Raw genomic sequence first — 15032 nt, 5'->3', positions numbered from 1 at the left:
CCCCACACTTCCACAGACCCCCCTACAGACAAATTAAAGCACTTTAGAAGAATGTTAGGGCTCTACAGAATATAATTTGATTAAGTGATCTCTTAAGTTTTTCCTGCCTTAACATTCCATGATCATATGAAAGTACATCAGAAATGTGGATGAGATTAAGGAATAGAGTAAACTGGTTTTATCTCCTATAGCTTTTTATTTAGGTATATCATTAGCAAATAACAGTCAGAAATTCTTAATTCAGAAAATGAAGTATCAAGAGAATAAATAACCATATTTATGATATGAATTCATTTATAAAATGAATTTATAATAGATATTTACTAGTTGTAAATTAATGTATGAGTAATTATATTTTCAGATAATTTTTAGGCCTATATGCTAATCCCACTTCCATCTACTACTGGAAAGTTTCAGTGTAGATTTTCTCCCTATTGCGCAAGTAAAGTACAGTGCCAACTGGTGCCTGCCGAGGACCTGAGGCCCCCAAACTTCCAGCCCTTAGGCATCAGCCTGATCCTCTTCAGAAGATAAACTCCTGATAACGTGTGTTTGCCATAGCACAATTAACAGCCCCGGGAAATGGCTAGCCTCACTGTAGCTCAGGCTGACTTGTCTCAGTCCATGTCTCCTCCTTATCAGAGTCATAAATTCTACTACCTTGCTTGTGTCAGCCTACATCTCCGTCTTATTGGAGTCATAAATCCACTATCCTCCCATATACCAGAGCCCCTTATCTCACTTATAGCCAATCAAAAATCTGTTCCCCTGTCCCTTTGTGTTCACAGCCCCGTCCCCATTAAAAGACCCTGCATGTTCACACTCGGTGGACACACAGGCACCTCTTGTCTGTGTGGCCCACTGTTGCCTATAGCAGCAAACCTATTAAACTTTCCTTTATTCTTAAACTTTCCCTTGCGTTTGGTAAATTCTTTTTACCAACCCATGTCACCTGCCCGCTACCAAGTGTTCCCCAACATAAAGGACCAAATCACATGATAATTGGAATTTGACCCATTTTAGTTACTTCACTATGTTCTTTTTAGCATATGAGCATCTGCCTCACAAATTCCCTGGCAAAGTAAGTAGTTCACTGTGTGCTAATGATTTCTCTTAACTGAGTTTACTCATTTAATATCGAAAACAAGAAGTGTGCCAATAGATTTCATATAAAAAAAGAATAAAGTTTACCAATTCCAAATTTTAGGGTGTGCTTGATTTATTTCGTAAAATTTTTTCATTAGTATCATCCACTCAGGTAAAAACTATTTTCTTCAATGGCTGAGCTACTAAAATTGTCAAATTTATTCTACTTTTGAATAAAATAACAATAATTTAAAATGATAAAGACCCATACTAATTACTGACAAATTCAATTTTTGAAATATTGGTTAAAATGGGTCTTAGCACTTCAAAAGAGGCTGGCTGAACTACTTTGGCTTTTCTATCACCAGGAAGAGCTAAAACAATATAATATTTAAGGGAGAAAAGAAAGAGAGAGCTAGGAAGAGAGAGAAAAATGGAAAAAGGAAAAAAAGAAGAAAGGAAGAAGGAAAGGGGATATAAATAAAGGAGAGAGGAAATGTAGAACTGAGGAAGGAAAAAGAAAGTCTGGGGGATGCTAAGAGACTGGCATGTGACCTTCTTTGCTAACCAACTCCAAAAGGCTGAGAATACCGGGTTTGCCTCCCCATGAACTTTTTAAGTATCTGCAAGCAGAAACGACTGGTGTGCAGTTCCCTAGCATATGTTGCTGAAAGGCAGTACGTATACATCCCCCAGGTTCCCTAAAGCACAGGAAAAAGACCACAGAGAGATATCAACATGCTGTAATAAGTAAATGGGAGGAATTTCCAATTATTTCCAGCACAGTCAAGCTGGGCTTAATAGGTTTAGGAATAGCTAAACTTATCTGGTCAAGTCTCGTAGGGCCTTACTAATGCTTTGCTGGCTTGATCTGTCAATTATTGAGAGACGCAGAATAAAATCTCTCACTTTAATTGTGGATTTGTTCATTTTCCTTCCATATCTGCCAATTTTTGTTTTGTGCATTTTGAGATTATGCGATTAAGTGGAAATAAGTTCAAACTTTTTCTCTGCACTGGATAACTCCTTTTTAAAGTAATACATTTATTTGCTTTACAGGCTACTTATTCTATACTTGTGCTAGCTATTTTTTGATTAGTCAGTACCCAGCATAAGTTTCTGGATACTTTACCACGTAATTTTGTAAATTGCATAAAGCTGTATTTCACTTTACATGGTGTAAATACCAACTTTTTGGCTTAGTTTGTTTATATTTATTGTGATTAATGATATATTTGTGTTTAATACCTCATTTTGTCCTCTTTTTACTATGTCTTTTCTTTAGTTCTTCACTGTTCTTGTATTCTATTGGACTCTGCAAGTTTTCTTTATTTCCTTCAACACATTCCTCTGGTTTAGAGATTATATGTTCAATATATTTTGGTTGTCCCAAATTTTCAACATTCGTATGTTAAATAAAAAGTCTTAAAATAGTTCAAACCTATTCTCCAAAATACAAAAAACTTACATGTCTATAATGGCAATAACTCCCTCCTTATACAATTATTGTCCAGTAACTGAGTTCACTTTGTTTTTATATCTCCTGAATTATGTGTTATTAATTCCATAGTTAACGTTCATTGCGAGTTACCCACTTATTATTTTATTAACCACTGCTCTTGGATCCCAATTTTTTCTTCTGAACTCAATTTCCTTCATCCATAAGTAGATCCTCCTTTGTTCTTTTAGCAAACGTCTGTGAGTTTTAAATTGTCCCAATTTCATTACTGAAGTGAAAATATTTTTATCTCTTTGACTGATAGTTTACTGGGATTTAAAATTCTAGGCTGACAGTTAATTTGTGTCAGTATTGTAATACCATTGTCTTCTGGCTTCTATTGTTCCTGTTGGTAATTCCACCTTCAGTGTAATTTTTGTTCCTTTGAAAATAATGTGTCTTTTTCTCTTGTTGCTTTTCAGAACTTCTCTAGTCTTTGCCATTCTATTGTTTCATGATAACCCATTGAAGTGCAAATTTTGGTGGCCCTCTTAACTTCTAGCATTTAAAAAAAGATGTTTTTTCTTTTTTCACTTGCTTCTATAAATAGCAGAGGGTTATCTTTCCTAAGTGCTCACTTGTATAGGGTCTCACTCCCCTTTCATTTTGCAATGATCTCTTAGATCTAAATAATGAGGTAGCTCAGTGCATACCCTTGAGCCAATTCCCTTATCAAACAAGCATCTGTCTATTAGATATAGGGAGGCTATATTCTAACATTCACTGGAAGTTTTCCAATAATCTAGGGGGAAATTTACATTTTAGGAAATCTCATTATCTTCTCGTCAATGGATAAACTTTAATCCCACCAATAACATGCACCACAAATCACTTGGACTTTTCCCATCTCTGTCACCATTACCAGATCTGCATACTGGATTCTACACATCCTTATGAAACAATGATGTTCTTCCACATTTTCCCTTACAGTTATAGTAATTTTAAGTCCAGTGGGGTATGTTTTCTTAACAGAAGTGCAAATAAAAAAGTGTCCATAGAAAGACACCTTGGAAAGTATCTCATACACATTTACCAGAAAAATATTTTAAAACACCTACTATGTATCAGGAGGTATGCAACTGGGAGGCAGCTTCCTAGTTTTCTAGTAGGTGCAAATAATAAATTTCTGAGGAAAAGGCAGATCATGGGGCTAGATAGCTTCCTCTTCATACCTAAATTATGTTTTAATTGAGCATCAGCCTATGGAGGTTATTAAAAGTGTTTTTTCAATCAGGCCACATCAGCTCAGTAATTACTGAGAATTCCTCATAGGATTTATGCAAATTGCTGGCTGTTATCGTTCCTTTCCATTGCTACTGATTTTCTGAATTTCTGTATGTCTTCATGGATCATTTAATGGAAAATTAGGAGAGAGCCTATTATGGAATGGTAACTTTGCCAGTGTTTTAGCTAGGAAGTTGTCTTTTTCCCATTTTTCCCCCCCAGAGGACAAAATTTCCAAAAGAAAAGAACTGAAATAAGATTTCACTTTCCAATTAACCCCTCTATGAGGAAGGAAGTAAGGGACTGCCGATAGCAAATTAACTTTGTGTTTTGCATTTTCAATTCTGAAAACCATAAACTTTCTCTAATTGTCTTGTATTAAAAATAAAAGGTGTTCAACATAGTTGAATTTTAAGTTCTTGTAGATTGATTTACTAAGTGTGCAGATTAGTCTGAATGAGCTGTTAGCAAGCCAATAAACAGCACATTCTCTAGGACTCAGACCAGGGGAAAAGGTTTATACAATTTTTGATTAAATGCCTCCCTAAGTGTTTTGTTGCATAGCATATGTTCATTATTGAACACCTAGTAGGAAGAATAAGACACTGTTTAAAAGTTCACATTCTTTTCTTACTTGCAGCCTTTACGTCCACAGATATAAAACAATAAAAGGCAACTTAAGACATCTATCGAACTGAAAACATCTTATATTAAAACTGTAAGGATAAAGAATATACGCAGTCTTGAATATTATATTATTTTGACTTGGTTATGCAAACTATGTGAGTTAAACTATGTATCTATATATTTGTTTTTTAATGGAGGTACTGGGGATTGAACCCAGGACCTTGTGCATGCTAAGTACGCTACCACTGAGCTCTACCCTCCTCTCTAAAGTGTATTTTCTTTCATAATATAAAACACAACCAAGTCTCATTATCGCACGGTGCAGAGTAGAAAGAAAGAACCTGGAGCTGGCAGAAAACCCAAAAGTTAGGACAGGACATACACCGGCAACTAAACAAGTGGTAAACTCTGACTATGGGAGGATGGGTGTGGGAAGACAACCAGATGAGAAAGGCTTTTTAGTCAAATAACAGTGATGAGTGGGATTTTCAAAAGGAGGAAGTGAAATTATAATCAGGTTAAGTGGCCCAGAGAAAAGGGGAACTAGGTCAGGTTGATGTCAGCGGCCAATCCAGTCAAGAAAGACCCAGGATCCCAAGTTCAGTGGCAAGATTTTTGTTTGAGGGGTCTTGGGGCTGTCAGAACAAGGGTGGATGGCAGGAAGAGTGGACTATACCCATGGAGGGAGTCTGGCAACAACATGTCTGTATTTTAAGAAATAAAGTAGAAACCTAGGCCTGGGTATTAGAACACAATGGAAAGAGGGATTTGCATCACAAGGATGAGAACATATCAATGAGAAGCCATGGCTGCCAGATTTAGGGTCAGAATGGAACCGGAACCAAGCAAGACCCTATGGGGCCTTCTCAGGACAGATTCACCCACCCCATTCCCAATTTCCTCAGCCTGCCTCTTGTTTGTAGAAAGCTTTTAGCCTCCTAGGCCTTCCCTGGGTTACAAAAGGCTGGCTCAAGAATTAATAATTGAAAGAATGTGAACATACAGAAACAGCAACAAAGATAGAAATTGGGTCAGGCAAACTGGTAACAAGTGAAATGAAAAATCACATATACAGTGGTCACAGAATATTTAGTTTCTCCCTGAAGGACAAAGGTAAGTCTAATGCACATTTCTGAGCTGTTTTGCTGATACTAAAACCCCCAGTAGATGGAGGAAGTTAACTGCATGATGACCATGAGCTCATAGTCCCCAGACCAGCTGGAGCCTGAGGATTTGATGATGTTAACCACTGTTAACAAGTCAGAGAACTTTGTACCAGCTGATCGTGTACCATATGACTCTCTCCCTCACCTGGCCTTTAAAACCCCTTCCCTAAAACCCATCACGGAGTTTGGAGCTTTTGAGCATTAACTTCCTAGACTCCTCGCTCGGCACCCTGCAGTAAACGCTGTACTTTCCTTCTCCACAACCTGGTGTCAGTAGCTTGGCTTTACTGTGTGGGCGAGCAGACTCAAGTTCAGTTTGGTAATATGAATAGTACTCATGAGACAGGAGGGATGACACTGGAGACTGGTGGTCAGCAGAGATGCTCCCCTAGATCCCAGGGCTAAGATGAGATTTGATTCAGGGCCTGTGATTGTAGCATGTCAGTAGAGCTGGTAGGGGAAAGGGAATCAAACTGCACAGTGTCTTTTTTGAAAGTTGCAGACAGACAGTGTAACTGATAGAATACTTAAAAATATTAACAATAAGACAACGTTGCTGTAGGGGATATATTTAATGTGCTTCCTGAGATTCCCTTCGTTCCACTACCTCTAGCAAATTCAACCATTCATCCCATCTCCATGTACCTTTGCCTAAGGATGACCTGTAACTTCCTCCAGAATGAATGGAGCCAACCTCTTGGCTGCAGCTCTACAGACAGGTAGACCAGTCCCAATCTTAGAATTTCTGGCTCCACTTGCCACAGTAGGGCATGGAAACTGGCATTCCATAGGGCCAGGGGATGTCTCCTTGAAACCTAGGACCATTAACTCCCATGGAGTAAAATCTGGCAGACAGGAGCAGGAGATAAGAGGTAAACATGTAGATAAAACTCCTTTCCTTCCTCTCACACACTGACTACTCAGGGGCACTTTCTCGTCATACAGCTTTTCAAAAGTGACACCTGCTGAGTGACCTGTTGTCTCTCTTCATGGAGGTAAGTAGTGGACATGGAGGTAGCAGCCCAGGCACCATTCATTGTTTTGCTTCCCATTCTTCCCTTCCTTGTTTCTCTTTTTTCTCACGCTCATTGCCCTGAGTCTGCACTGCAGGGGAACAGAATGTTGCCCCCCTAAAATATGACACTTTGGCATATTAATTATTTTAAGCTGGTTATTTTCTGAGAAACAGCAGACATGGGAATGACTCTGAAAACCAAGTAGGGACTGCCCTTTTGTAGGAAACATTTACACTGTAAAGGAAATCTCCATGTATAAAGGTGAATTCCTCTTTGTACCAGCAATAGGAGGATGACCAAACCTCTAGAAACTCATTAACAGTGGAGAAGGCAATGGCTTAACTCTGTATCACAATCACCCTTGTTCACTAGGCTTTTCCTGGTCACCTCCCATAACTGACTCTCCTCACCCTCAACATCCTCTTTCGTGTTTAGCTGAGGATGCTATTTAAGGTAAGGGCTTTGGACATTCTGGCAAGTTACTCAGTTTTCATTAGTCTCTCCCATGTCTCCATGTTATTAAACTTGGTTTGATTTTTCTCCTGTTAATCTGTTTCATGTCATTTTAATTCTTAGACCAGCCAGAAGAACCTAGAAGGGTAGAGGAAAATTTCTTCCTCCCAGACAGCACCTCCCAACTGAAGCATCAGTATTTAATTCTTGCCTCAGACACCATTTTCTAGGGTACTCAAACTAAGACAATTACTAACCTAAGAATAAAGAGCAGTATGACTATTTTATACAGCACAGCATAATGGAAACAGCAATAGACAAAGATTTAGTAGACCTAAGTGCTTACTCAGGAGATTTGATGTGACAATCTCATATGGATTCCTGAACGGACTTAAATTTTCTGGGTCTTACTTTCTTCACTTATAAAGCAGTAGCATTATGTTGTGCAGCAGTGGTTCCCCAACTCTATTTGGGTTAACAATGACAGTCATCTGGAGGGAAGCTGTTTAAATACAAATTCCTAGGCCTCTTCCAACCTGGGAATGACTCAGCAGGTCTAGATTTGGGGCTGGAATCTGTATTTTGTAAAAGATACCCAGGAGCCACTGACGTACAACCAGGCTTGGCAACTAGTGGCAATGCGGAAAGAATATAGGCTTTGGATTCTTCATTTCTCAAATCACTTTTCATTTTTAAGTGTCAGAAACCTAACCAAAACTAGCAGGAGCAACAGAGGTAATGTATTGACTCAGTAACTGGCATGTACAGAGGGAATGGCTACCTTCACAATGAAAGTGTAAGCAGACAGGGTAAGGGATCCCCGAAGAAAGAGAACCAGGAATGACTTTCTTGACCTAAGAAGCCCCTTTTTTTTTTTTTTAATTGAAGTGTAATTTTACAACATTTCAATTCCTGGTGTACAGCATAATGTTTCAGTCATACAAATACATACATACATTACTTTTCATATTCTTTTCCATTATAGGTTACTACAAGATATTGAATATAGTTTCCTGTGCTATACAGTAGGACCTTGTTGTTAATCAATTTTATATTAATAGTAGTTAGTATTTGCAAATCAGAGGGGCCATTTTTTTTAGCTTAAGCCACTGTATGATCTAAGCCTAACCATAATACTTGCCCTTGAACAAGTCTCAGCAATGATGGTCTTAAGAGAACAAAAAGACAAAGTTATCAGGCAAGAGAAGTAACAACAGCAAAGATAACAAATCAGTTAGAAAGACTTCCAGTTCTATTTCAATGGTGAAGACTAGCCTAAAGCACTCTCTCAAACTGTTTTCTAGAACTTAAATTCCCTCTCGGGCACTCAACCACCAGATTAAACGGAACCTAAGGGATGATGATGTTGAACTTTTCTGACCCTCATGACTTCAATCAACTAAGGCTGTACTCTGCTCAAGCTCCTTCAAGAGTATGTAGGAACCCTTAGCTTAAAACTTCCCCAATTTTGTTGTTCAGGGAGACACTGCTTTGGGAAAGATCCCTGGTATTCTCCTAACTTGGTGCAAGTAATAAATCCTTCTGAGACAGGATGGAAGGGGGCAGGGCACAGCTATTCAAGGAATGACAGCAATTAACACCAAAATGGTGGAAGATTCAACTCCCAGTTGGCCTTGAGGATTAAGTTGGTGGGAGGTTTGACTTCTAGTAAACCTTGAGCTTCATTATATGCTCTTTGTAACATCGTGATAAATAACATGCCCGCAGGTGCCATGACTGTCCCAAGGCTAACCGCAAAAGGCCAAAGAATGGGCAGTTGCCCAATGCCTGGGAATCCCAGCCCCTTCCCCAGGGCAGGTGGAAGGGTTCCACCTATAGACATGTGAAGCTCCTGAGCCCATAAAAACTGGCAACATCATGCCTAGTGGCCTTTTTTTTCATTACCTCTTTTTGGAGACTCTGTCTGTGGAGTGTGTATCTACTTTTACTTTAACCTGAGCACCCAACTCACACCTCTTTCCTTGTCTTTCTCTTGCCTTGCACTCTATGCAGTATGTATCTCTCTAAATAAATCTACCTTTACTCAACGGTGGCTCACACTTGAATTCTTTCCTGTGTGAAGCCATGGACCCACACTTGGGGGGCACATCCCAAGACACGGCCCTCCTCACACCCCACATCTGTTTTTCCTGCATCACTTCCTTCTCCTGATCTTTGGCTTGGTTGTGTCTTTTGGCAAGACACCTACCAAGAGGTCAGCCAAGTTTCCACGTAACAGAGAGGCACACAGTTTGAACTGTGTATCAGGGTTATTATGAACCCACTGCTATAACTTACAGGAGTCTATAAGCTTTCTGAGGAGAACTTAGTCTGATTTCTTTATCATTTGAATCCCTTAAAAACAAATCCAAATGAATGAATGAAACCATTTTTAATCTTCAATAAAATATAATAAAATTTCTAACAAAAGTAAGTTTTAAAAAGTAAGAAAACCTGATGAATGTGTTAGATAGTTAGATAAGTGGGGGCACTGGACAGATAGGTGGAGAAGAGGGAGGATGGTCCAGAAGATGGCATTATGCCCGCCTCCAGCATAAAAGGACTTTATTTCTTCTTAATGAATGCCAGCAAGAAACCAGTTAGAACCCGACAGCCATGACTGCACAGTAGCAGAAAGGACTTAACCAGACATGACCCAATGTTCATTGTATTGTAATTAACATTTCAGTTCAGCTGCTCCCCGCCCCCCCTGCCATGGGTTTTTCTGTATACACCATGTTGGTAGGGACATGCACAAAGGGCCCAAACATGACTAAGCACTCCAGGGATAAGAGCTGTGAATCAATCAAGAGACCACCACTAAGCAAGGGTATAAGAAGAAGAGGAGATAAAAAAAATGCCACTTTTCCTCCCTTGGATCAGCCTGCCTCCTGTTCTTGGAGGTGTACTTTTCCTTTTTTAAATAAATCTTTTAAAATCTTTCACTACACAACAAACACATTATCTCTCGACTGTAAACTTATCTATTGGGTGTAACAAGAACTGGGGTCTTTACCTTTTGGAGTAACAAATGGAAGAGGTAGAAATATTACAACTAATGATATATTTGTAGGACAAATAATTAAATGAAAAGCAACACAACTTAGATACAGATATAGAAATTATTAATTAAATTATTTTTATATGTGAGATAACAGGTAGTATGCCAAGTCAAAACAAGTAATCATTCCTCTACAGAAATCCTTCCCTAACTTATCCAATAAGCATTTCTAGTTCTTTCTTTCCCATTATCTTGAGATTTGTGGGAATCACATCATTATGGCTCAAATATTTTGGTAAAGATTTATATATTATTGTATAACATCCACCTCAAAAATCACAATATTAACTGCAAGTCTAAAATCATTTTTTTTCTGAGAAACACCAAGGTTGCTGGCTTGAAATAAAATGAAAAGAACAATGTGATATTTGTAAAAGGGAGTTGATACAGAAGGGAGAAATTCAGTGTTCCAATCAAGTTATAATCCCCCACAGGCGAGGCAAAGAAAAGACGTGGAAAAGAGTTACCCTGAAATGGAAAGAGATGGGAGTGAACATTCTCAGCAGTGCCATCGTTTGCCCACCATTGAGGCTGCCCGGACTGAGGCCAGATTACAAGAGCACATGATCCAATTCTCTGACTCAGCCAAGGAATCTGTGAGCACTGCCATTAGACAGCTTTGTGAATTGAGGACAATACTGTAATCATTAGCTCTGCGCCCTGAAGCATGATCAGGAGAGGGGAGCACAGGACTGTTACTGCCCTTGAACACATTCTCCAACAATGACACATATCAATGACTCAGATTAGGATAAAAAAAAATGACAGAAAGGAGAGTTATCACTAAAACATAAATACTAATGGTCAGACCTTGAAATTTATAGACAAGGTATTCATGGTTTTATCTTTTAAGTGTCTACTCACCTACCAACTACTGAAACTAACATCACTCCCTTTTCTACTCCATCACCAGACCCCCATTTTCCTAATGGTTGATCCACAGATGGTTCTATAGTAAGTGAGATGGTGAGGTGCACCGGGGGAAGCCCTCCACATTCCAGAGGTGGTCAGGGGCACCTCTCTGAGGAAAGACAGGATTATTATTTTCTTCCAGAAGAACTATCATCATAGTATCTGTCATGATACTTTACTTATTAAAACACAAAAGACAAAGATCAAAAAAAATGTTTGAAGCATAAAAGACAAAATAAAAGTCTCTAAGACTCTATGTTTAATAGTAAAATGAAGAAATGTACTAAACAAAGGAATGGTAAACAATCATAGACACAATGCTTAAAAGAAGCTGACTTCAAATACTTCCTTTATGCTTTATTACACCTACGTGTATGTTACACTGGAATGTGCCACAAGTTAGCATCCATTGCATTCAAGTAAGTACTACAACTGCCCACAAACTTTAAGACAAAATTCCATTCCAGACATTATTTTTCTGACATTCACTTTTTAAAAATGCAAAAAAGTTTTATGTTTTGTTCACCAAAACAAACAAAATGATATAGCAGTGACAAGCAAAATCAGATTTTTCTAAACTATCTAGTATGGTTAACTTATCTAATTACTCTGCCTGATTTCTAAATTTCACTACTAAAGTCCTCTGCATGAAATTTAACACACCTTAATGAAAATCCCTTTTTGAACCACCATACATGAAAGTATAAAATGAATTCATTTAAAAAAACCGTACCTTTGTTTTTTCTGAAAAATAGAAAGAGTGACTATTATTCAAGAACCTTCAAGTATTAGAAAAAAAATTGATCGAACAGGGGAAGACTATGTATCATTTTCAATCAGGTATTATGTGGTAAAAACAATTGATTTAAAATATTAATGGCTGAGAGTTATGAAAAGGGCTGACAACTGTACACATATGGTATGTCAATCTGGTTACTCATAATTGGTAGACCATCTGAAATTGAAAATCAGAGGTGATATCCTCTTTATTAAAACAGTATTACTGAAGTCAAATTTTGGGCTAACTTCTCATGTGATTAGCCATATTTCTCTATGTTACAATCACTTTCACTACATCTAACTGGTTAGTTATCTGAAAAAGTAATACCCTGAGTCACAAGATGGAATGAAAGAATGAGTCACAGAAGAGTGGAAACCAATAATGAAAATGCTATTCAAAGCATATGCCCCAAGGATGGCAAACACTAGGGACAACTTTCCATATCAAATTTCTGAAAGACAGGAACCCTCTCTATTGTGTTCATTGTTATATCTCTGGGGCCTGAACATTGCTTACACACAGCAGGCTCTCAATAAATAGTTGCTGAATAAAGTATTCCATCATTCAGCATCTTTGTTCAAAGAAGCTGAAGATACATGTTCACAGTGAATTCTGCCACAAACAACTTGCTTCTAGTTAAACTGTTTAACCTCTCTGGGTTTTAATTTCCACATCTATAAATGTGGATGCTGGAATAATCAGTGGCTTTCAAACTGGATTCACCAGCACCCCAGCCTTATGAGAATCTGCTTCATGAACCACTGCTGGGGATACAAGAGGAGGTGGGGAAGGACAAGCAGAGTTCTGGAGCATCTTCTCTAGTTTTGAAGAGAGAAGCTTTACATTTGCATTGTGTGGTTCAGAATATTTCAACATGCCTTTGAAAACATCTATTTTTATTGTTAATACACTCAAACACTCAATGGGTCAAGAAAAAACCCTGGGAAATTAGGAAATACTTTAAAATTAGTGAAAATGAAGATAAAACACAAAAACTTATGGGATTCAGCTAAAGCAGTACTTAAGGAAAATTGATAGCTATAAATGCTTATAACAAAAAGAAAAAAAATCTAAAATCAAGAACCTAACCTTCCACTTTAAGATACTGGAAAAAGAAGGGCACCCTAGCTTAAAAGAAGTAGAATGAAAAAAATAATAAAGATTAAAGGAGAAATTAATGAAATAAAGAAAACAGAGAAAAATCACTGAAGCCAAAAGCTAGTTGTTTGAAAAGATAAACCAAATTGACAAACTTTTAGCTAAATGGACCAAGAGAAAAAGACAAAATATTCAAATTATTAGAATCAGAAATGATAGAAGCTCCGCCCCACCCGGGGCCCCGCCCCCATCCCGGTCCAGCCAGCTCGCTCCGGCTAGCTCCGGCCCGGGGCCACCCCCGTCCTGCCCCCGCAAAGCCGGGGTACCCGAGGTTCTGCGCCGCGACCCTCCGCACCCCTGCGAACATGGCGCTGCTAGCGGCGCGGAGCGTGCCGGCCGCAGTCTGCAGCCTGCGCGCCGTCTCTGCGCCCACCGCACCCTGCCTGCCGCGGCCCTGGGGGCTGCGGGCGGGCGCAGTCCGGACGCTGTGCACCGGCCCGGCTCTGCTCTCCGTGCGTAAATTCACAGACAAACATGAATGGATAACGACAGAAAACGGTGTTGGAACAGTGGGAATCAGCAATTTTGCACAGGAAGCTTTAGGAGATGTTGTTTACTGTAGTCTGCCTGAAGTTGGGACAAAATTGAACAAACAAGAGGAGTCTGGTGCTTTGGAAAGTGTGAAAGCTGCTAGTGAACTCTATTCTCTATCTGGAGAAGTTACTGAAATTAATGAAGCTCTAGCAGAAAATCCAGGACTTGTCAACAAATCTTGTTATGAAGATGGTTGGCTGATCAAGATGACACTCAGTAATCCTTCAGAACTAGATGAACTAATGAGTGAAGAAGCATATGAGAAATACATAAAATCTATTGAAGAGTGAAAATGGAACCCTTAAATAAACTAGTTTGAAACAACTTAATCTAGATAGTTGTCTTAAATTAGTGGTGGATAGAAGATTTTTAAAAAGCAGCTTTTAGTAAAAGAAACTACTTGCAACAATGTTACCAGAAAATACCCCTTAACTAACAGCATCAGATAAATACTGTGCATCTTTTTCAAAGCACCCTGTGATTTTTAGGCTAGGCTCTAGTTATAACATTCAGAATTTCTGAAATTATCTGTGGTAAAAACTAGTTATAGTTATAAAAAGTATGTAATTGAAGGGTAACATTGTAGTCTTAAGCCTTATATAATATTGTAACTTGCTTACATACATCCCTGGATTTGGGGTGAAAATACTTAATGATCTTCCCACTGGAAATAACTGGCAATAGAGAAAAGTTTTTGTTAGTTGTACAGTGTCAGATGAAGAACAAACAGTACTATCTTAATTTTGCAATATTCTGTGTTTGTTGGTGCTATTTTTATACAATGAAGCAACAGCCTTGCAGGAAAATAAGAAACAGTTTAATAAAATATTCAACTTCTTAATTATGTTTTTTTTTTTTTTGCTGTTAATATTTCATTTAATGACTTTGCTAGTATTTGTACATATGCTAACTTTAACTTATGGAAAGTTATTTTTTAAAAAGGAAATTTAAGCTGTAACAATGAAAGGTTCCAAGAAAATGTTTCCTTTTAGTCACAAATCTGGTTTTTCTTAAGCAAAGATCTAATTGCCTGACAGCATTATGCACTATTTTTTGATCATCTTTAATATAATGAAAAAGAAATAAAAAAAAAAATGATAGTGGGGGCATTACTTCTGCTTTATATAAATAAAACAGAATGTAAGAAAATGCTATAAACAATTGTGTGTCAAAAACTAGCATAAATGACATAAACTAGAAATAGATGGGAACTTCCTCAATCTCATAAATGGCATCTACAAAAACCCTACAGCTATCACCATACTCTAAAGACTGGATTCTTCTCCTCTAAATTCAGGAAGAAGACAAGGATATCCCCACTTATCACTTATATTTAACGTACCGGAGGTATTAACCAAATCAATCAGGCAAGGAAAAGAAATAAAGAGAATTCATTTCAGAAAGGAAGATATAAGACCATTTATCTATACATATGACATTATCTTATATGTAGAAAAATCCTAAGGAATCCAGTAAAATACATCAGAATTAAAAAAACAGTTCAGCAAGGTCACAT

At 38.1% G+C, this 15032-nt stretch overlaps 2 protein-coding genes across 2 annotated transcripts in view; one reads left to right on the top strand and one right to left on the bottom strand.

Moving 5' to 3' along the window:
* Positions 1-15032, bottom strand: part of CFAP47 (cilia and flagella associated protein 47) — a 359639-nt gene that overhangs the window by 124757 nt on the left and 219850 nt on the right. The gene's annotated exons all lie outside the window — the stretch shown is intronic.
* Positions 13199-13845, top strand: LOC116661917 (glycine cleavage system H protein, mitochondrial-like). The gene has a single exon (XM_032474757.1). It carries the CDS (start codon positions 13288-13290, stop codon positions 13804-13806), a length of 519 nt encoding a protein of 172 aa, XP_032330648.1. The 5' UTR covers positions 13199-13287; the 3' UTR covers positions 13807-13845.

Source organism: Camelus ferus, chromosome X (genome assembly GCF_009834535.1).
Source record: "Camelus ferus isolate YT-003-E chromosome X, BCGSAC_Cfer_1.0, whole genome shotgun sequence".
NCBI classification, from domain to species: domain Eukaryota; kingdom Metazoa; phylum Chordata; class Mammalia; order Artiodactyla; family Camelidae; genus Camelus; species Camelus ferus.
The sequence above is the reverse complement of the archived record's forward strand: the minus strand, read 5'-3'. Positions and strand labels throughout refer to the sequence as shown.